Source organism: Salvelinus fontinalis, chromosome 2 (assembly GCF_029448725.1).
Source record: "Salvelinus fontinalis isolate EN_2023a chromosome 2, ASM2944872v1, whole genome shotgun sequence".
NCBI classification, from domain to species: domain Eukaryota; kingdom Metazoa; phylum Chordata; class Actinopteri; order Salmoniformes; family Salmonidae; genus Salvelinus; species Salvelinus fontinalis.
The window spans coordinates 27,298,231-27,320,644 of NC_074666.1; the positions used below are offsets into that span (position 1 = coordinate 27,298,231).

Genomic DNA, 22,414 nt, shown 5'->3' on the forward strand with positions numbered 1-22,414 from the left:
TTAGTTGTTTTAAAAAAGAAAAACAACGGACTTGTTGGTTAATTGCTCAGCACTACAGCCTGTTGAGGCTGAGTCCTACTTGCACACTCACAAATAGTTTGGATTGTTCATCATCTTTATTTGAACTCCTAAATGGAGGATTTTAATATAATCACAGCATTGATATGCCTTCAAACTAGGTTCTATGGATGGCTACTTGGTTGTGTTTATCACCTGTGAACGGATGAGAGACCTATAGATTGTGTTGGTGCATAGTTGAATATTTCCTTCAAACGAAACTAGAATACTATTTCCTCATCCATAATTCCTGTTTGCAGTGTCTTGGTGTTTGTGTGTGGGCCTGACTCCCTCATGGTGGCCAGCCCATGATGGTTTAGGCATGGCCCCTTAGGCTCCTGTCTGTTTGTCCACCTCCTGTTTCATGGCTCACCAATGAAGGGCACTTATGAAACAGAGTCTGTCTCTCTCTAATCGCGCCCCCTGTTTGACCCCTGATTCCTTCTCTCCTGGTGGCTCTCCTGATCCCTGTGCGCTGGGTCACTGTTGCTCTGAGGGTGGGAACTTGTTTGTCTCATTACAGTAGAGATACTCTGCATCTGTTTCTCCCTCTCCTCTACTTAATTTGTCAATGGTTACCTTGCTCTTTTCTATCACTCTCACTCATCTTAAAAGAATGCTCCTGCTAATGGCTAGTCTCTACTGTTTGTTTCTTTCAGAGTCTGACCTTCAAGGAGAAGATGACCAGTCTGAAGTTCAAGGAGAAGACCACAGACCTGGACACGCGTAGCCACAAGTACCTTCTGCTGGCTCTCGTCAAGCTCATCCATGCTGACCCCAAACTCATGCTACATGTTAGTGTTTGCTCTGTTTACTTTAGGACTTCTGGACAGAAATAATGTGTCTTTTGCTGTTTGAGGATGGCCGTGTAACACAGTAGTTGTACTTATCCTTTAATTCTACATTTGTTGTGTTGCGATTTATCGTTAATTCCACTTGCCGGGTTCGATTTAGACAAATTAGCCAAGTGTTAGGTTAGAGACTTGTTAGAATGTCTTAGGGCTCGAACACACCAATAGAGTTTGCCTGCCGAGAGTACTTTCAAACCGATTTTACATGTAGAATTGTGCGAAAATGTCGGACGTCAACAGCACACTCAATAATCGGTAGAAGAACGAGAGATCCACATTCGGTGTGATGTGTGCCACCCTTTTAAACTGGTTTGGGATTTGCAAAGACTTTTAGGCAGACTAGACCGGGAAAGCCACTCTTGGCATGTTTGTACATTGCTGTGTAGTTGTATACGCGTTTGTTTAGTGTGTGTGTGTGTGTGTGTCAGAACCCGGGTAAGCAGGGTCAGGAGATCCAGAGCAGTACAGCAGAGCTGATCACCGGCCTGGTGCAGCTGGTGCCTCTGGCCAACATGGGAGAGTGTTCACAGGAGGCCATGGAGGTGAGCCCCATCTCTCTCTCGCTCTCCTTTTCTCCATTATGGTTACATTTTGCCACAGTAGCTAAAACATACTCCTTGTGTTCTCTTCCTTTGTATAGGCCCTCTTGGTCCTGCATCAACCTGAGGCCATAGAGCTGTGGAACCCAGATGCTCCCATTGAAACCTTCTGGGACATCAGGTAGCCCCAGCCCTCCTTTTTATCTACCTTGTTTTATAGATGTTCTCTTACCTTAGATGCCAGGTAAAATTGAGTGTTCGTTGATGCTGATTGGTTAGCACAGATGGAGGTCACCAGTTTGACTGTGATTGGCTGTTGTACCCTACAGTTCCCAGGTGCTCTTCTTCATCTGTAAGAAGCTGGTTGGCCACCAGATGATCAACAGTACAGAGATCCTTAAGTGGCTGAGGGAGATCCTCATCTGCAGGAACAAGTTCCTCCTCAGGAACAAGGTGAGCCACAGTGTTGTGGGTTTTGTAGTCCTTATACCTGTGGGTCTCATCCAGGAGGGCACAAGGTTATAGAATGTTCAGAATTATATTTAGGCATATTTATTTGTCTTTTTGAGTAAAGCAAAAAGGTAGCTCTATGCATGACATGTTGTATATCTATAACATTCAGAACCCCCTCCTGAACGTGACCTTTGTTTCACTAATCTCCATTGTTCTAACCCTTCTGTCCTGTCTTCCTCCCCCAGGAGCGGGCCACGGTGGGCAGCGGCATCCCGATCTGCAGACAGGCCCAGACCAAGCTGGAGGTGTGTCTCTACATGTTCCTGTGGAGCCCTGACATGGAGGCCGTTCTGGTGGCCATGTCCTGCTTCAGACACCTGTGTGAGGAGGCTGAGGTCCGCTGTGGAGTGGACGAGGTCCCGGTCCAGACCATCCTGCCCAACTACAACACCTTCATCGAGTTTGCCTCCGTCAGCAACATGATGTCCACAGGTTAGTAGTGAATGAACGTGCTAATGACCTATAACCTGGAGTTGACGGTGCTGTGTCTTATGGTGTATAGACAGAGTACCACCTCTAGAGGGCAGTCACAGCATGAGAGCTCAGCAGGTGATGACGTCGGGGCTGTCTGAGGCCAAGGCTCCTGTCATGGTGTGTTTGTGTGTTTTCAGGCCGGTCAGCCCTGCAGAAGAGAGTGATGGCTCTGTTGAGGCGGATCGAACATCCTACTGCAGGAAACACAGAAGTGAGAGTGGCCTGCTGCTGTGCTTCTGTTCATACCCAGATGCTTCAATATGGAAGGATGTTTGTGAAGCACAATATTCACATCAACTCAACATTTGTTTTGTTTTATCATCTTCCCGATAGGCATGGGAAGACACGCATGCAAAATGGGAGCAGGCGACCAAATTAATCCTCACCCATCCCAAAACTAAGCTAGAGGATGGCCAGGTAAGCAGACATCCATGAGCCTGTTCTTATGCATTCTCCTTACGCACATCAAAATACACTTCACAAATTATTTGGTTGTGGATTGATCTTGCTCCTATCTGTGTCCAGGAGTGGATCAACATGACTGGCTTCCTGTGTGCTCTGGGAGGTGTGTGTCTGCAGCAGCGCAGCGCCCCAGGCCTGGCCACCTACAGCCCCCCCATGGGGCCTCTCAGTGAGAGGAAGGGCTCCATGATCTCCATGGGCTCCTGTGAGGGGAACACGGAGACGCCCCTGGGCCGCTTCCTGGACCGCCTGCTGTCCCTCATGGTTTGCAGCCATGAAAAGGGTGTTCAGATCCGGACCAATGTTAAGGATCTGGTGGGCCTGGAGCTCAGCCCAGCTCTCTACCCCATGCTCTTCAACAAACTGAGGAACAGCATCAGCCGCTTCTTCGACGCACAGGGGCCGGTGAGAGGAACACATACACATGTACAGTGAAAAGGGTTGTACCTGTAAATCCAAAGACACTGTTAACCTGTGTGGTAAAATGTATAATTTTTTGTATCTTTTTAGGTTCCCATCAATGACACTAACACCCAGTTTGTGGAGCAGACCATTGCCATCATGAAGAACCTACTGGACAACAACACTGAGGGCAGCTCAGAGCACCTGGGACAGGCCAGCATAGAGACCATGATGCTCAACCTGGTCAGGTAAAAGCCTTCACTCCTCTCCTCCATGGCATGCTTATCCTGGACTATGAGACCGTTGGTGCTGTGAGTACACTGCCCACTCTCATTCTCCCCATGCCCTGTGCTGTGTTGGCAGGTACGTGCGTATCCTGGGCAACATGGTGCATGCCATCCAGATGAAGACCAAGCTGTGCCAGCTGGTGGAGGTGATGATGGAGAGACGAGATGACCTGTCCTTCTGCCAGGAGATGAAGTTCAGGTAAGCAATTGAGACGACCTGTCCTTCTGCCAAGAGACAAAGTTCAGGTGAGAGATCGAGACGACCTGTCCTTCTGCCAAGAGACAAAGTTCAGGTGAGAGATCGAGACGACCTGTCCTTCTGCCAGGAGATGAAGTTCAGGTAAGCAATCGAGACGACCTGTCCTTCTGCCAAGAGACAAAGTTCAGGTGAGAGATCGAGACGACCTGGCCTTCTGCCAAGAGACAAAGTTCAGGTGAGAGATCGAGACGACCTGGCCTTCTGCCAAGAGACAAAGTTCAGGTGAGAGATCGAGACGACCTGTCCTTCTGCCAGGAGATGAAGTTCAGGTGAGAGATCGAGACGACCTGGCCTTCTGCCAAGAGACGAAGTTCAGGTGAGAGATCGAGACGACCTGGCCTTCTGCCAAGAGACAAAGTTCAGGTGAGAGATCGAGACGACCTGGCCTTCTGCCAAGAGACAAAGTTCAGGTGAGAGATCGAGACAACCTGTCCTTCTGCCAAGAGGCAAAGTTCAGGTGAGAATGTCCTCCTGGATTCTAGACTGTCAGTCAAACATGTTCTGTACTGTCCAGGTTTACCGCAACATATCAACTGACATGGAGTAATACAAAGACCATGATGTTGCATTTACATACAGCCAAATAATGTCCATTTGTCCCTGGCAGGAATAAGATGGTGGAGTACCTAACAGACTGGGTGATGGGCACCTCAAACCAGGCGGCTGATGATGATGTCAAGTGTCTTACCAGGTACTGTACTACTACCCCCCCCCCCCCCTTCTTGACTGCAAGCCTGGACAAGCTCACTGAGGGGAGTGAGCCTCTAGGTCATACACTCCCCCAGGTTAGGTGCAACATCAGAGATGACATACAATGGTTCCAGACACTACCCCACATATCTTTTCTCAGACATTATCTCCCCCGAGGAGGGAGTGACTGGCTCACAGACATTGTGGAGACAAGTGCATGGTTCCCCATCAATCACACCATCCCTTCACATGGTTTAGAATAGGTAAAGACACATTCACATGTGAAGACAATGTTCTCCCCTGTCCTCTAATCTTTCTGATATGCTGCATAGCACCAGAGACATGTGAAAGACAAGCCTGACTTCTCCCCTCTCTGGGCCCCAGGTTACTAAGCCCGAGCTGAGGGAGGAAGTGCAACTGCCAACACCAGAGTCCGAAGGGATACATTCTTATAATAAGCATATTATGCAGTTAAGACATCTTAATTATCTATGTTACCTAACTAATTCTGATTCTTCCGCCACAGTCCTCACAGTGACCGTACGTACATATCCCAACAAGAAGCCATGAATTACAGGCACCAATTTGGATGCTTATAAGAAATCCTTCTATGCCCTGCAACAAACCATCAAACAGACAAAGTATCAATACAGGACTAAGATCGAATCCTACTACACCGGCTCTGACGCTCGTCAGGATGTGGCAGGGCTTGCAAACTATCACGGATTACAAAGGGAAACCCAGCAGAGAGCTGTCCAGTGAAGCAAGCCTACCAGACGAGCTAAATGCCTTTTATGCTAGCTTCGAGGCAAGCGACACTGAACCATGCATGAGAGCACCAGCTCTTCTGGATGAGTGTGATCACACTCTCTGTAGCCGATGTGAGTAAGACCTTTAAACACGTTAACATTCAGACGGATTACCAGGACGCGTAGTCAGAGCATAGGCTGTGACCATCTGGCAAGTGACTTTTTCAACGTCTCCCTGACCCAGTCTGTAATATCCACATGTTCAAGCAGAAAATAATAGTCCCTGTGTCCAAGAACGCCAACGTAACCTTTCTAAGTGACTACCGCCCCGTAGCACTCACATCTGTAGCCATGAAATGCTTTGAAAGGCTCACATCAACACCATCATCCCAGAAACCCTAGACCGACTCCAATTTGCATACCCCCCAAACAGATCCACAGATGACACAATCTCTATTGCACTCTACACTGCCCTTTCCCACCTGGACAAAGGAACACCTACTTGAGAATGCGGTTAATTGACTACAACTCAAAGTTCAACACCATAGTGCCCTCAAACTCATCACTAAGCTAAGGACCCTGGGACTGAACACCTCCCTCTGCAACAGGATCCTGGACTTCCTAAAGGGCCGCCCCAGGGGGTCAGGTTAGGCAGCAATACATTCGCTACACTGACCCTCAACACGGGGTCCCATCAGGAGTGCGTGCTTAGCCCCATCCTGTACTCCCTGTTCACCCACGACTGCGTGGCCGCCCACGACTCCAATACCATCATCAAGTTTGCCGATGACATGGTGGTGGACCTGATCAACGACGATGAGACCACCTATAGGGAGGAGTTTAAAGACCTGGCAGTGTGGTGCCAGGACAACAACCTCTCCCTCAATGTCGGCAAGACAAAGGAGCATCCGACCGCAAGATGCTATAGAGGGTAGTGCATACGGCCCAGTACATAACTGGGGTTAAACTCCAAGCCAAAAGTTAACCGACTAGCTACCTGTACTAAATTAACCAAATAGCTACCCGGACTATCAGCATTGACCCTTTGACTCTATGCACCCACACTAGACTCTACCCACACACTTGCACTTACTGAAACTCCATCAGATGTATATATATACACACACACGCTGCTGCTACTGTCTATTATCTATCCTGTTGCCTAGTCACTTTACCTCTACCTATACAGTATGTACATATCTACCTTCATTTCCTAGTACCCCTGTACATAGACTCGGTACTGCTACCCCATGTATAGAGCCAAGCTATCATTGCTCATTGTGTATTTATTCCTAATGTTACTTTCTTTAAAAAAAAATTTATTGTATTCTGCGTCATTGTGAAGTAAGCATTTCACTGTTAGTCTAAACCTGTTGTTTACGAAGCATGTGAAATTAAAATGTGATTTGATCTGACCTCTAACCCCTGAACTATGCTTTGTGCTGTGTGATATACAGGGACCTGGACCAGGCCAGTATGGAGGCGGTGGTGTCTCTGCTAGCTGGCCTGCCCCTCCAGCCTGAGGAGGGAGATGGAGTGGAACTGATGGAGGCCAAGTCCCAGCTCTTCCTCAAGTACGTCAGCTATCCTCTCTTTACTCACTGTTACTATTGAAGTTCATTACTTATGCAATGTGGCTTACGTCATAAAGTGTTCTAAAAGAGAATGAGTAGAGTATCTTTCTCCTCCTCCCAGGTACTTCACCCTGTTCATGAACCTACTGAATGACTGTAGTGAGGTGGAGGATGATGGGCAGCAGGTGGCAGGGAGGAAGAGGGGCATGTCTCGACGCCTGGCCTCCCTCAGACACTGCACCGTCCTGGCCATGTCCAACCTCCTCAACGCCAACGTGGACAGTGGCCTCATGCACTCCATTGGTCAGTCTGGAAACCTAACATATCAACTTATCAGGAATGAGGCTTAGGCTCACTCTTTGGTTGGCTGCTTCATGTTTAAAGTGCTTAACATGTGAAATAAGATGTAATAGTGGAAGTGGCTTTAATTGGATCTCTGTTCATTACATCTAATTCATCATTAGTGTAGGGTCGTTAAAACAATACTTGCCCATGGTCAATGTTCTTCCCTTTTGTCAGACTTAGGTAAGATTACAATACATGTCTCTCTCTTTCTGTCTGTGTAGGTCTGGGCTACCATAAGGACCTGCAGACGAGGGCCACCTTCATGGAGGTGCTGACTAAGATCTTGCAGCAGGGGACAGAGTTTGACACACTGGCAGAGACAGTGCTTGCTGACCGTTTTGAGAGGCTGGTGGAGCTGGTCACCATGATGGGAGACCAGGGAGAGCTGCCTATTGCCATGGCTCTGGCCAACGTAGTGCCCTGCTCCCAATGGGTATGTAGTCTATTCACCACCCACTGTCCTTTCTCTGGGACCTGACATCTTTACATTTATATTACACCTGGGGGTGAAAATGGAATAACTTTTAAAACAAATAGTGTTCACTGTTTTAGCTTATATTACACAACTGTACCACACTGAGATTGTTGAGGTATGAATATGAATGAATGCGCTAGTATTGCGCCAGTGCTGTGCCAGTGTTGTGTAGATTGCAGGTGTCAGAGTGTGAGCTGTGTCAGTAACAATTAATTTCTCATGTCAGGATGAGCTGGCGCGGGTGCTGGTGACTCTGTTTGACTCACGCCACCTCCTCTACCAGCTGCTGTGGAACATGTTCTCCAAGGAGGTGGAGCTTGCTGACTCCATGCAGACACTTTTCAGAGGAAACAGTCTAGCCAGTAAAATCATGACCTTCTGCTTTAAGGTACACAACATGACTGGTTGGGTGCCCAGGCATGAAAATGTGGACAAACTTTTTTTACTATGCAAAATACCCCTGCTCTCTGACAAAGGATATGACACACTACAGTTGAAGTCAGAAGTTTACATACACTTAGGTTGGAGTCATTAAAACTTGTTTTCTCCACAAATGTCTTGTTCACAAACAATAGTTTTGGCAAGTCGGTTAGGACATTTACTTTGTGAATGACACAAGTAAGTTTTCCAACAATTGTTTGCAGACAGATTATTTCACTTATAATTAAATTCCAGTGGGTCAGAAGTTTACATCCACTAAGTTGACTATGCCTTTAAACAGCTTGGACAATTCCAGAAAATTATGTCATGGCTTTAGAAGCTTCTGATAGGCTAATTGACATAATTTGAGTGAATTGGCGGTGTACCTGTGGATGTATTTCAAGGCCTACCTTCATACTCAGTTCCTCTTTGCTTGACATCATGGAAAAATCAATAGAAATTAGCCAAGACCTCAGAAAAGCAATTGTAGACCTTCACAAGTCTGGTTCATCCTTGGGACCAATTTCCAAACACCTGAAGTTACCACTTTCATCTGTACAAACAATAGTACGCAAGTATAAACGCCATGGGACCACGCAGCCGTCATAACGCTCAGGAAAGAGACGCGTTCTGTCTCCTAGAGATGAACGTACTTTGATGGGAAAAGTGCAACTTAATCCCAGAACAACAGCAAAGGACCTTGTGAAGATGCTGGAAGAAACAGGTACAAAAGTATCTATATCCACAGTAAAACGAGTACTACACTGCTCAAAAAAATAAAGGGAACACTTAAACAACACAATGTAACTCCAAGTCAATCACACTTCTGTGAAATCAAACTGTCCACTTAGGAAGCAACACTGATTGACAATAAATTTCACATGCTGTTGTGCAAATGGAATAGACAAAAGGTGGAAATTATAGGCAATTAGCAAGACACCCCCAATAAAGGAGTGGTTCTGCAGGTGGTGACCACAGACCACTTCTCAGTTCCTATGCTTCCTTGCTGATGTTTTGGTCACTTTTGAATGCTGGCGGTGCTTTCACTCTAGTGGTAGCATGAGATGGAGTCTACAACCCACTCAAGTGGCTCAGGTAGTGCAGCTCATCCAGGATGGCACATCAATGCGAGCTGTGGCATGAAGGTTTGCTGTGTCTGCCACATGCACATTTGTCGCCTGCTGGAGGTCATTTTGCAGGGCTCTGGCAGTGCTCCTCCTTGCACAAAGGCGGAGGTAGCGGTCCTGCTGCTGGGTTGTTGCCCTCCTACGGCCTCCTCCACGTCTCCTGATGTACTGGCCTGTCTCCTGGTAGCGCCTCCATGCTCTGGACACTACGCTGACAGACACAGCAAACCTTTTTGCCACAGCTCGCATTGATGTGCCATCCTGGATGAGCTGCACTACCTGAGCCACTTGTAATTTTTACCTTTTGTCTATTCCATTTGCACAACAGCATGTGAAATGTATTGTCAATCAGTGTTGCTTCCTAAGTGGACAGTTTGATTTCACAGAAGTGTGATTGACTTGGAGTTACATTGTGTTGTTTAAGTGTTCCCTTTTATTTTTTTGAGCAGTGTATATCGACACAACCTGAAAGGTCACTTAGCAAGGAAGAAGTCACTGCTCGAAAACCGCCAGAAAAAAGCCAGACTACCTCTGGTCTGATGAAACAAAAATGGAACTGTTTGGAACAATAATGACCATCGTTATGTTTGTAGGAAAAAGGGGGATGCTTGCAAGCCGAAGAACACCATCCCAACCGTGAAGCACGGGGGTGGCAGCATCATGTTGTGGGAGTGTTTTCCTGAGGGAGGGACTGGTGCACTTCACAAAATAGATAGCTTCATGAGGAGGAAAATTATGTGGATATACTGAAGCAGCATCTCAAGACATCAGTCAAGAAGTTAAAGCTTGGTTGCAAATGGGTAATCCAAATGGACAATGAGCCCAAGCATACTTCCAAAGTTGTGGCAAAATGGCTTAAGGACAACAAAGTCAAGGTATTGGAGTGGCCATCACAAAGCCCTGACCTCAATCCCATAGAAAATTTGTGGGCAGAATTGAAAAAGCGTGTGCGAGCAAGGAGGCCTACAAACCTGACTCAGTTGCACCAGCTCTGTCAGGAGGAATGGGTCAAAATTCACCCAACTTATTGTGGGAAGCTTGTGGAAGGGTACCTAAAACAGTTGACCCAAGATAATCAATTTAAAGGCAATGCTACCAAATACTAATTGAGTGTATGTAAACTTCTGACCCACTGGGAATGTGATGAAAGCAATAAAAGCTGAAAGAAATCATTTTCTCCACTATTATTCTGACATTTCACATTCTTAAAATATAGTGGTGATCCTAACTGACCTAAGACAGGGAATTTTTACAAGGGTTAAATGTCAGGAATTGTGAAAACTGAGTTTAAATTAATTTGGCTCGGTGTATGTAAACTTCCCGACTTCAACTGTATGTGGTCTTTGGCTTTCAAATAAGCATGGTGCCTGCTTTCTATAGTGTTAGTTTTGAGTTTGTGTGTTTTGTGTATCCACCCCTCTGCTGTTTTCAGGTGTATGGGGCCACATACCTGCAGAAGCTTCTAGAGCCTCTTCTCAGAGGGGTCATCACCGCCCCAGAGTGGCAGCTCATCAGCTTCGAGGTGGACCCCACCAGGTACCCTACCCCCTGACCCCACAGACACAACACATTCACTCATTCACCCACTTTGTTTTCCAGCTGTACTATTTAAACCAAGGCAGCCCCCTCCCTACCATCTTAGATTTATTTTTGCAACATGGAAGAAGAATTGTACGGTACATGACCTGTTGCATTGTTCGATGCTGTCTCTGGTTTTGACTGGTTCAGTATCTCCTACTGTGTCTGTGGTTGTGACTGGCTGGTTCCATGTCTTTGGCTGCAGGCTGGAGCAGAGTGAGATCCTGGAGGAGAACCAGAGGAACCTGCTGCAGATCACCAACCGTTTCTTCCTGGCCATCATCAACTCCTCCACAGAGTTCCCCCCTCAGCTGCGCAGTGTCTGTCACTGCCTGTTCCAGGTACATATTAGACTGCACACCTCTACTGCCAACTCCAACCCACTCCACAGTCTGTAAACCCCCATCTTAACAGACAGGGTTCCATTTATTTGAATATTTTAACTTTTTCTGCAATGGCCACCATTATGTTTTCACATGATGTTTTCAGGGGGGTTTTTATGAACTAGGTAAATGTACATCAAAAGGTAAGATTTGCACTTTTGTGCAGTGTCTGTATATGAATGTAGAAGTATTTGTGCAGTGCGTGTTTGTGGTGTGTGTGTTTGCCGTGACCTTTTTTGTGCCCATCTCTGTTCTGTAGGCAACTTGCCACTCTCTACTGAATAAAGCCACAGTTAAAGAGAAAAAGGAAAGCAAAAAAGCAGTAAGTTCAGAGAACGTTCTCCCTGGCCACTCTGTTGAAAGAAAGGGAAGGTCATTCACCCTCTTGCTGTTCTATCACCTTAAACTACTTTATACTCCCGCCCTCCTTACAATCCTCACCTGAAATCCCACTACTAATACTTTTACTTTCAAATGAGTTTATATGGATTTTAATGTACGCTCACCACAAACAAACTCTTGGCACTGGTGAAACTGCAGTATTCCTATCCACTGCTGTTACTGGTTGGTGTTGAAAGGAGTTTGGGGGTCGATGAAAACAGGCTCATGTTGCAGATGGTCAAGGAGCACTTTGGCACATAGTTGTGCTGTGCGACTCAGGATCCACTCCGCTTTTTTGAAAGCTCTCATGGAATGTGTAACACTTGTGAAGTCCTAAGGCTTTCTCTGAAATTCATTACTAGCTAAGTTTCGCAGTGCAGAAATACCTCCACACCCTCAGTTCTCTATACTGCATTTACCGTATCTGAAATCTGCAGCTTATTGTTGTGCATCCATCATAGGCTGATGTCATATTGGCATGATGGTCAAATTTGCTAACGATAAATATCCTGTGTTGATGGGACTGGGTAAGCTGTGGAGGCCTGGTAATTGGCTGACCTTTCAAATCACTCTAATACTGCAGGTCATTAATGACAGCTTGTCTTATTATAGCAGCAATGAAACAAGACTTTTCATGAGGTTGCATTATCTCACAGCCTAGTAATTCCACTGCTGCAATATCCCTTTTAAAACACACGTGTGTTACAACTGATACCATTTTAGTATGCGGACATGCAGGACATTGATTTAATTGAACATCGCCCATTGTTTTTTCAGAAGCGTACAGTATCACGTCTACCCTAGTAGTTAGGACTGGTCTAAGATTCTCCTCTCCCCTTTTTCAAGATTCCCAGGTACCTTGCTTTCCTTTTTAATCTCTTAACTCAGTTTTGAAGCGGGCCTAGCGTTGTGAATGTGGTTTGGAGGTGATGATGTGGCCATCTTGTCCTCTAGACTGTGGAATACTTTGTCTCCCTCCCCACTCTCCGCCCTGCACTCTTTCTACCCTTCTATCTTCTCCAACCCATGCCCTCGCCTCTTCTCCCTCTCTCTAACAATGAATCATCCCCTGTTCTTACCATCCCTCCAACACCCTCACACACAGGTGGTCAGCCAGCGTTTCCCCCAGAACAGCATAGGGGCGGTGGGCAGTGCCATGTTCCTACGTTTTATCAACCCTGCCATAGTGTCCCCCTATGAGGCAGGCATCCTGGATAAGAAACCTCCTCCCAGGATTGAGAGGGGCCTTAAGCTCATGTCCAAGGTAAGTGGACAGGATATCCAGGCCACATGTATACAAAGCTGATATGTTTTAATAATATGCTATATTCTATTTGAGGATCTGGCCTTGTTGTTAACATGGTTTTAATGTTCTCTTACAGATCCAGCAGAGCATTGCCAACCATGTTGTATTCACCAAAGAGGAGCACATGAGGCCTTTTAATGACTTTGTCAAAAGCAACTTTGATGCAGCTAGAAGGTATGATAACAGAAGGATCTCTTCCGTCTCTGAGAATGCATTGATATGTATTGGATGTTTTCACTGGATACTAATTACCCTAGCAGGCGTAGCTACATCTTGTTCCTTTGACCTATGTGCTGTAGGTTTTTCCTGGACATCGCATCAGACTGCCCTGCCAGTGACTCAGTCAACCACAGCCTGTCCTTCATCAGTGATGGCAACGTTCTGGCCCTGCACCGGCTGCTGTGGAACAACCAGGAAAAGATAGGACAGTACCTCTCTAGCAACAGGTGAGTGGGCAGAATGGAACATGTATGGCTTAGATGTTACAAGAGATAAGGAAGATGTTTCACATAACCCAGATCTTTAGAATAAACAAATGCCCATCTCACAGGAGGCTTTGTTTGATACTATTGTACACCTCTGTACCTTCTGCATGTGGCAGATGTGCATCAAAGAGTAGACTGGATGTTATGGTAACCTCTGAAATTATTGCTAACTTTGTTGTTCTTCATCAGGGATCATAAGGCAGTGGGAAGACGGCCTTTTGACAAGATGGCCACCCTCCTGGCCTACCTGGGGCCCCCAGAGCACAAACCTGTGGCTGACACCCACTGGTCCAGCCTCAACCTCACCAGCTCCAAGTTTGAGGAGTTTATGACAAGGTACATGCATCAAGTTACTATTACATACAGGTAACTGCCCAAATAAAGGAAACACCAACATAGTGGCTTAATAGGGCATTGGGCCAGAACAGCTTCAATTCACATAGAGTTCTAGACACTTGTAGAATCTATTGGTGGGATGTGGCACTGTTCTTCCTCGAGAAATTCCTTAATTTGTTGTTTTGTTGATGGAAGAGTAAAACGCTGTCTCAGGCGCTGCTCTAGAATCTCCCATAATTGGGAGAAGATTGGGTTGATATCTGGTGACTTGACACACATTTGTTTTACAATCCTTGTGGGGACCAAAACACACACACACACACACACACACACTTACACTTACACTTACACTTACACTTACACACACTTACACTTACACTTACTTTAACCTCCCTATGCTCCTTTGAGACCCCTCTTTCAAAGTCACTGAGATGTCTTCTAGCCATGGTAGCCAAAATAATGGGCAGCTGGGCGTTTTTATACCCTAAGCATGGGATGTTAATTGCTTAATTTACTCAGGAACCACACCTATGTGGAAGCACCTGCTTTCAATATACACTGAGTGTACAAACATTAATAACACCATCCTAATATTGAGTTGCTCCCCCTCCTTTTGCCCTCAGAACTAAAAATGAATTAACAAGTGACATCAATAAGGGATCATAGCTTTCACCTGGATTCACCTGGTCAGTCTGTCATGGAAAGAACAGGTTTTCATAATGCTTTGTACACTCGGTGTACTTTGTATCCCTTATTTACTCAAGCATTTCCTTTATTTCGGCAGGTACCTGTAGATCTCACTATCACAAAGCGGTCTCATAAAACAGGATATGAAAGCATCTGAGGCAGAGGTTGTTTTAGTAGTACTCTGAAAGTATTTCCCTGTCTTGATCCTGCTCCTGCTCCCTCAGACACCAGGTACATGAGAAAGATGAGTTCAAAGCCCTGAAGACCCTCAACATCTTCTACCAGGCTGGCACCTCCAAGAACGGCAACCCTGTCTTCTACTACATCACACGCAGGTGAGGCATGCAGACTGTCACATTTCAACAGTAAGTCGCAAAATGCTGTATTCAGTTTATCACGATGCTTTTATTCAGAAACATAGTTTTAACATGTGTGCTATATTTTAGTAGATAACAAAAGGTTTTTATAAAGTGTCCAATGAGTACAGGTCATCATGGTCTTCCTTAGGGTGAGAATATATGTAGTTAAAGAATAGTTGGACATCCCAGATTGAGGAAGTACATGGTGAATACAGCTGCCTTGCTGCCATCAGAGAGTAGCTATCTGCTGCAGGAGAGTGGGGGACAGAGCCAGGAGCATGAGGCCAAACCCCCACAGAGAGGAGAGTGGGGGAGAGGAGTTGGTGCTGCTGCATGTGGAATTGGTGCTGCTGCACGTGGAATTGGTGCTGCTGCACGTGGAATTGGTGCAGTTGGTTCCGATCACAGTCCCATGTTGAGCCAGCAAGAAAATGGCCATCGCAACCATTTGCAGCACACCACTACGAACATACATTCTCTTTCTGTGGTCAAACTGCCAATGTAGACATAAGACAACCAACATGCCACAGTCACCAGCATGCCAGGTAGAACAGCATTTTTTACACTCTTTCATTTGTAAATCTAGTACATTTCTCATGAGCTGTTTCCATATTAAAGCTGTATTGTATTAAGGTCACTGTACATTCTAAATAAGTTAATCTTAGTAAACTGATTTGATCGATGAATGCCAGCAAATTGATCTCAATAAACATCTGAGCAATTATAACAACAACGGGACCACCAACACCATTCAAAGATCTGCCACTTACCGGTTATTATGAGATAAACCCTCTCAGCTTCAGTGGTGATGATTTGTGAGAAGCCAACAGTTTGGGCGGAGGTATTTTATTGCACCTGGCTAATGACATCGTTATAGTTGACTGTAGGCATTGGCAACTCACCACAATGGGGTGGCCGGTGTTTCTGTTTAGCTGTACCCATGGAAAATCACAAAACTGTTTGTTTCCAAGTCTCTAGCTGAGATCCAACCATCTACAGCCCATGAACATTCTCTCCCTCACTCTCTCCCGCACACACACACACACACACACACACACACACACACACACACACACACACACGTATTTGTGGATGTGATTGAGTGATGTAGCCCACTGTGGTGCCAGTAGGAAACATAAAGATACAGTATGGTGCCACCTGCTGCTGAGTCAAGGTCATAGCTTCTAAATTGTTGTGAAAGAACCAATGAGTGTGAGTGTGTGTGTGTGTATGCTCAAAAAAATAAAGGGAACACTTAAACAACACAATGTAACTCCAAGTCAATCACACTTCTGTGAAATCAAACTGTCCACTTAGGAAGCAACACTGATTGACAATACATTTCACATGCTGTTGTGCAAATGGAATAGACAAAAGGTGGAAATTATAGGCAATTAGCAAGACACCGCCAAAAAAGGAGTGGTTCTGCAGGTGGTGACCACAGACCACTTCTCAGTTCCTATGCTTCCTTGCTGATGTTTTGGTCACTTTTGAATGCTGGCGGTGCTTTCACTCTAGTGGTAGCATGAGATGGAGTCTACAACCCACACAAGTGGCTCAGGTAGTGCAGCTCATCCAGGATGGCACATCAATGCGAGCTGTGGCAAGAAGGTTTGCTGTGTCTGTCAGCGTAGTGTCCAGAGCATGGAGGCGCTACCAGGAGACAGGCCAGTACATCAGGAGACGTGGAGGAGGGCGTAGGAGGGCAACAACCCAGCAGCAGGACCGCTACCTCCGCCTTTGTGCAAGGAGGAGCACTGCCAGAGCCCTGCAAAATGACCTCCAGCAGGCCACAAATGTGCATGTGTCTGCTCAAACGGTCAGAAACAGACTCCATGAGGGTGGTATGAGGGCCCGACGTCCACAGGTGGGGGTTGTGCTTACAGCCCAACACCGTGCAGGACGTTCGGCATTTGCCAGAGAACACCAAGATTGGCAAATTCGCCACTGGCGCCCTGTGCTCTTCACAGATGAAAGCAGGTTCACACGCACATGTGACAGAGTCTGGAGATGCCGTGGAGAACGTTCTGCTGCCTGCAACATCCTCCAGCATGACCGGTTTGGCGGTGGGTCAGTCATGGTGTGGGGTGGCATTTCTTTGGGGGGCCGCACAGCCCTCCATGTGCTCGCCAGAGGTAGCCTGACTGCCATTAGGTACCGAGATGAGATCCTCAGACCCCTTGTGAGACCATATGCTGGTGCGGTTGGCCCTGGGTTCCTCCTAATGCAAGACAATGCTAGACCTCATGTGGCTGGAGTGTGTCAGCAGTTCCTGCAAGAGGAAGGCATTGGTGCTATGGACTGGCCCGCCCGTTCCCCAGACCTGAATCCAATTGAGCACATCTGGGACATCATGTCTCGCTCCATCCACCAACGCCACGTTGCACCACAGACTGTCCAGGAGTTGGCGGATGCTTTAGTCCAGGTCTGGGAGGAGATCCCTCAGGAGACCATCCGCCACCTCAGCAGGAGCATGCCCAGGCGTTGTAGGGAGGTCATACAGGCATGTGGAGGCCACACACTACTGAGCCTCATTTTGACTTGTTCTAAGGACATTACATCAAAGTTGGATCAGCCTGTAGTGTGGTTTTCCACTTTAATTTTGAGTGTGACTCCAAATCCAGACCTCCATGGGTTGATAAATTTGATTTCCATTGATCATTTTTGTGTGATTTTGTTGTCAGCGCATTCAACTATGTAAAGAAAAAAGTATTTAATAAGAATATTTCATTCATTCAGATCTAGGATGTGTTATTTTAGTGTTCCCTTTATTTTTTTTAGCAGGAAAATCCATCGATCACGTGGCACTATTCATTCCTATGTGAAGACTCAATAACGCTCTCATTGATTAACTCAAGTTGAATTGAAGGACGACCAGGGTACTGCCGGCTGCCATTAGCAACTAAATTATCCTTAACTTCTGTGTGCGATTTTAAAATAATTGCTTCAAAGACCTACATCTGGTGTATTAGAAGCAATTACTGGAACCATGTTTGTCTTCAAAACTTTTTTTTTTTTACATAAAGATTGACCACGAAGATGCCAATTTTTCCGTTCACTATAATGGGGGATCCTGTTTTCTGCTAACAATGCCTGCAGCGCAGAAAGCTGCTGAGGGGAGGATGGCTCATAAACATGGCCAGAAAGGAGCAAATGGAATGGCATCAAACACCTGGAAACCATGTGTTTGATGTATTTGATACTATTCCACTCCAGTCATTACCTGCAGTACCATGGTCAGCCTCGAACTGCCATGGCTCAATGAGAGGGGGCAGTCATTCTCCCCTGGAAAGAACAGCTCGTTTTCAGCTTTTTTCTCCCCACTCAGACCACTCCCAGACAGTCCTAGCAACATTCTTGCTTGAGAAATTGCTCTTTGCTAAGAAGCTATTTTTGAACAATTTAATTGAAAACAATCACTCTAAGTTATTTAATTATCCAGAACTGATTTGATATTGAGATAAAAACGGCTGCTTTGGACCTTTTTAAGTATTAAAAGTTGATGATGAAAACAGAGTTATGCAGATAGTGAGTACTAAAGTATTTGTTCAGTATCCCAAAAATGATACTGGCCATATAGTGGTAGACTAGTAGTGTTAGTGTGCAGGGTGTGTACATGGATGCTGCCTGTGCATGTCATACAGTATATTGTTATTGATTAAAGTAATGCAGAAGAGTTAGTTTGAGTAAGTGTCTTACAGTATTCAAAATGGGAAGAAAACAACAAAGTTGGTTTAATGATACTCATTTCTGTGTGTTTGTGCAGTTGTATGTCCAAAGTCTGACAAGGACATTACTCCAACTCCAGACATTTCCTTCAATTTTCAGAGGACATACCGGGTGTGAGTCAGGAAGAACCACAGTTTCAGTAGTAGTGGGAGTGTAGACCTGGGGCCTGGGCTGGTGTTGCGTACCGGGGAGCCACCCTGGTTAGGCCTCTTGACACTCCTGGTGCGGAGGGTGGCTGTTCTCCTTGTGATGGTAGAGGGGTTGTCAGTGGTATAGAAGCTGTCAGTAGTAAATGCAGTGTCTGTTAGGAAGGGGTCGCCTGTGCTTGTCAAGCTGTTGTCTGTGTGGGACCTGTCAGTGGGCACGGTGGAAATGGCTAGAGGGGTGGAGGTGAATGGGTATTGGTCTGTAAAGAGGTCGTGGTCCTCTGATCCACTGGGGTGTCCTGGGGATTTCCTGCTGTGGCGCTGAGTGTTGAGCAGGGCAGACTCGGACAGGTACCAAGGCCACCTGGTGAGGGACTCTGGAGGGGGAGGGTGGCTCCGCTCCTCCTGAGTACCAGCAGCCAGGGGAGGCTGAGTGTAGGAGGCAAAGTGCCACCCTCCAGTCCTGGCCAGAGGATGCTCTCCACAGACAGAGTGAGTGTGGCAGGGGCAGCCCAGCACACGGGTGGAGGTATGCTTGAGCCAGGCCAGCAGGTGGGTGATGTTGGTCTGGTGCTCACAGGCCCAGGGGTTGTCCCCCAGGGAGAGGAGCCGCAGGCTGCCCAGCTGGCTGAAGGCCCCGGGGCCCACAGAGGAGAAGCGGTTGGAGTGCAGGTAGAATGTGGTCAGCCTAAACAGCCGTGCCAGAGTGCCAGGCAGCATCTGCACCAGGGAGTTGTGTGAAATGTCCACGGTCTCCAGGCTGACAGGCATGTTGGTAGGCACGGTCCAAAAGTGGTTGTGGCTGAGGTTGAGCAGGCGCAGGCTGGTCAAGGTGTTGTTGATGAACACGGCCCGTTCTAGCTTGTTATTGGACAGGTCGAGGACCCGCAGGTTCCACTGGTAGGCTGTGTCGTTCTTGTCCAGCAGGTGGATGCCGTTGGCTGCAGTGTGGAGCTCCCACAGGGCTCTGGGCAGAGCGCTGGGCAGGCGGACCAGCCTGTTGTGGGACAGGTCCAGGGTGCGGAGGTGGACGAAGGTACTCAGCTGGCCGTCCAGGTCGTGGATGCGGTTGTGAGACAGGTTGAGGGAGTGCAGGTTGTGCTGCAGGCCCAGGGGCAGCGTCCTCAGGCCCCTCCAGGAACAGTCCACCTCCCTGTGGCTGTGCTTACAGGTGCACATTGGGGGGCAGACAGCCAGGGCCTGGAGACCCACCAGCATCAACAGCCATAGCACGGCCACACATTGGGGAGGGACGCTGGGGGGCATCAGTAGCACACGCCTTGAAACACAGGGGAAATGCCAGGATAAATGAGTTGGAAACATGATAGCAAACCCACTATTAGCTAGGCTACATATCAAAGCAGTAACATGTATTAGTAAAAGTTTATAATCCACATAGGTAGTAGACAAAGAGCACGGTGAATGAGATGCAGATTGAGACTATCCTCTCTGCACCAGTAGTGGAGGAGAGGCTGTGTTACTGCAGTGAGCTGTGCTGAACACACTGGAGACAACGGTTAAGATCTCATTCTCCCCCATTCTGCTCCACCCTCGCCCTCTTTCTCCCCCATGGAGGCTCCCTAACATCTGGCTCACGACCGCAGTACTTACACACACCTGCAAATGTGACCTCCATAAATATGCAGGTATAGTTATCAAGCATGTGTAGATATACACTCGTCACAGTGCTGCAGATGTGCCTTCTCCAGCATGATTATGCATACAATAGAGTATGTGAGTAGGGTTTAAACGTTTGGCGTTAACCCCTACAGTCAGTCCTATTTATTTAGGAAGGGAGTTCCCCTAACCTCCCTAGCAACAGACAGTGGGCAGTGTGATGCTTTGACTAGAATGGCTTGTAGTCTGTTTTGAAGAGGATGTTCTGATTGGCTTGGGCTATTAGGCTGTAGAGGATACCTTTTAGAAGATGGTTGTACATCACTAGAGGTGCGACTTCCCTGCTGTCCCATTTCACTGATGTTAATTAGCCTGTTCGATATATAAGCCCAATCAGTGAGTGTCAGCTATTGAGCAGGGAGTTGTTCCTACTAGAACTGGCTGAATAGATTGGTTTTGTTAATGACCAAGGAGAGGACTGGGACACCGGCCAGTCCCGTAGCAAGCGTAGTCAGAGAAATGATGCACAGGGAGTAGTGCAAAGATTCAATTACTGTAGCACCTAGTCATGTATGTTTGTGTGTGTGTGCATTGTTGCTTTCTTGTCTTGGATTCCATGGGGGGGGGGGGGGGGGGGGTTGTGTGTGTGTGTGAGAGATAATAGACACACTCACCTTTTCCTCATCTTTGCATTCCAGTCACTTGTCTCCTCTTTATGGTCCTCAGCCCAAGGCTGCTTTCTATCCTCTGTCTCCTAAAACACTGGAGTGGCAGCTGCTTTGCTGAAGAGGGATTTTCTAGGGTTTGATGTTTTTTTTTGCTCATTCACTGTTTTTAACGCCCTCTTGCTTTTCCTTTCCTACCTTCTGAGGCTGTTCTGTTCCCCCTGGTTTTGTCGTTGATCCCTCTTGTTTTCCTCTGAAGGATGGACCATTAAGAGTATATGTCTCTTAGTCTGCCCTTTTAGGTCCAGTGATGCAGGTAGCATTAAATGGTATAAGCTCCTACTGCTTGAGCATCCACTGCAGGCTCTGCATTTTAACACTGGGAGTGTGTGTGTGTGTGTGTGTGTGTGTGTGTGTGTGTGTGTGTGTGTGTGTGTGTGTGTGTGTGTGTGTGTGTGTGTGTGTGTGTGTGTGTGTGTGTGTGTGTGTGTGTGTGTGTGTGTGTGTGTGTGTGTGTGTGTGTGTGTGTGTGTGTGTTAGGGAGGGAGTTAGAGGGGAAAGTGGGAGGGGTGTAGGAGAGGAGTAGGGATGCAGTGCAGAGCGGCCCGTAGCTACTGATGACGAGGAGCAGGGGGGGGCTGCAGACTCCAATGTTTCATAATCACTATCATTCAAAGAAATGTCTTCAATCTCTCTCTCTCTCCCAACACAATCCTCTTTCCATGTATCTGGATTCAGCTAGGACTGTCAATGAAAATCCACTGACTAATTGCACCACGGAAGAGAATTTATTTTCTGCCACAAAGATGTTCATATTTTGCTATAATAGTTATGTACCCCATATACGTATTGCAGTAATGGATAACATTTGATTTTGGTTTGAAATTGTTAGTAGTCAGTATTATGCCCTCTTCACGGACAACCCGTTTTAGACTTGACATGCAATAAATCCACACGTTCATCATGCTGTCAGCCATAAGTAGATGAATAAATATCTGAGAAAGAGGATGGGAACATAAAACGGATCGGTGGGGGTGCAGCAGTTTTGAATGTGGTGTTATGCTGCTTTGTTGTAGTTCCCCTCTCTGGTCAGTGAAAACAGGTGTTACTGCCCCACAGACACACTGCTTACTAATGCCCAGCCTCTCTCGCCCTCTCGCTGTAATTAATCCACATGCACACTTGCATGCAATTAGCTGTCTCTCAGACACACAGTAGCAGAGAAACACTCAGGAAGTGTCCTAAGTCTTTATTGTTAGAAAGGCTTGGAAACGGAAGAGCAGATAAAGCTAGAGCAGAAACATTTGAACTCTTCTTTACTGTATCGAAAAGACCAAGGAAGTGATGTTGACTTGTAGGAAAACATTGTGAGAGGGTTTGTGGCTTAAAAACAGTTCCTTTTAAATTGTCTACTTAAGCTGATACTACAGTTTAGTGCTGGTTGGTTCTGTTTTGTAATTTTGCAGAATTTAGAATGTCTAAAAATGGAGAAGTGAGGGAAATGTCAGATGAGTTGTG

The 22,414-nt window shown here is 46.6% G+C and overlaps 1 protein-coding gene across 2 annotated transcripts in view; it reads left to right on the plus strand.

The window, feature by feature from the left end:
- Positions 1-22,414, plus strand: part of LOC129815395 (neurofibromin) — a 69,016-nt gene that overhangs the window by 22,524 nt on the left and 24,078 nt on the right. The window contains exons 13-35 of one of the 2 annotated variants that reach the window (XM_055869193.1): positions 717-851; positions 1,337-1,450; positions 1,549-1,628; positions 1,777-1,900; positions 2,146-2,392; positions 2,572-2,645; positions 2,768-2,851; positions 2,960-3,301; positions 3,407-3,546; positions 3,662-3,784; positions 4,452-4,535; positions 6,741-6,857; positions 6,979-7,160; positions 7,424-7,635; positions 7,904-8,065; positions 10,657-10,760; positions 11,008-11,143; positions 11,445-11,507; positions 12,672-12,830; positions 12,949-13,046; positions 13,172-13,318; positions 13,547-13,693; positions 14,605-14,715. In XM_055869193.1, coding sequence (XP_055725168.1) covers positions 717-851; positions 1,337-1,450; positions 1,549-1,628; positions 1,777-1,900; positions 2,146-2,392; positions 2,572-2,645; positions 2,768-2,851; positions 2,960-3,301; positions 3,407-3,546; positions 3,662-3,784; positions 4,452-4,535; positions 6,741-6,857; positions 6,979-7,160; positions 7,424-7,635; positions 7,904-8,065; positions 10,657-10,760; positions 11,008-11,143; positions 11,445-11,507; positions 12,672-12,830; positions 12,949-13,046; positions 13,172-13,318; positions 13,547-13,693; positions 14,605-14,715 — 3,185 coding nt within the window. The remainder of the gene's footprint in view (positions 1-716; positions 852-1,336; positions 1,451-1,548; positions 1,629-1,776; positions 1,901-2,145; positions 2,393-2,571; positions 2,646-2,767; positions 2,852-2,959; positions 3,302-3,406; positions 3,547-3,661; positions 3,785-4,451; positions 4,536-6,740; positions 6,858-6,978; positions 7,161-7,423; positions 7,636-7,903; positions 8,066-10,656; positions 10,761-11,007; positions 11,144-11,444; positions 11,508-12,671; positions 12,831-12,948; positions 13,047-13,171; positions 13,319-13,546; positions 13,694-14,604; positions 14,716-22,414) is intronic. The other variant, XM_055869202.1, reaches the window with a different exon arrangement.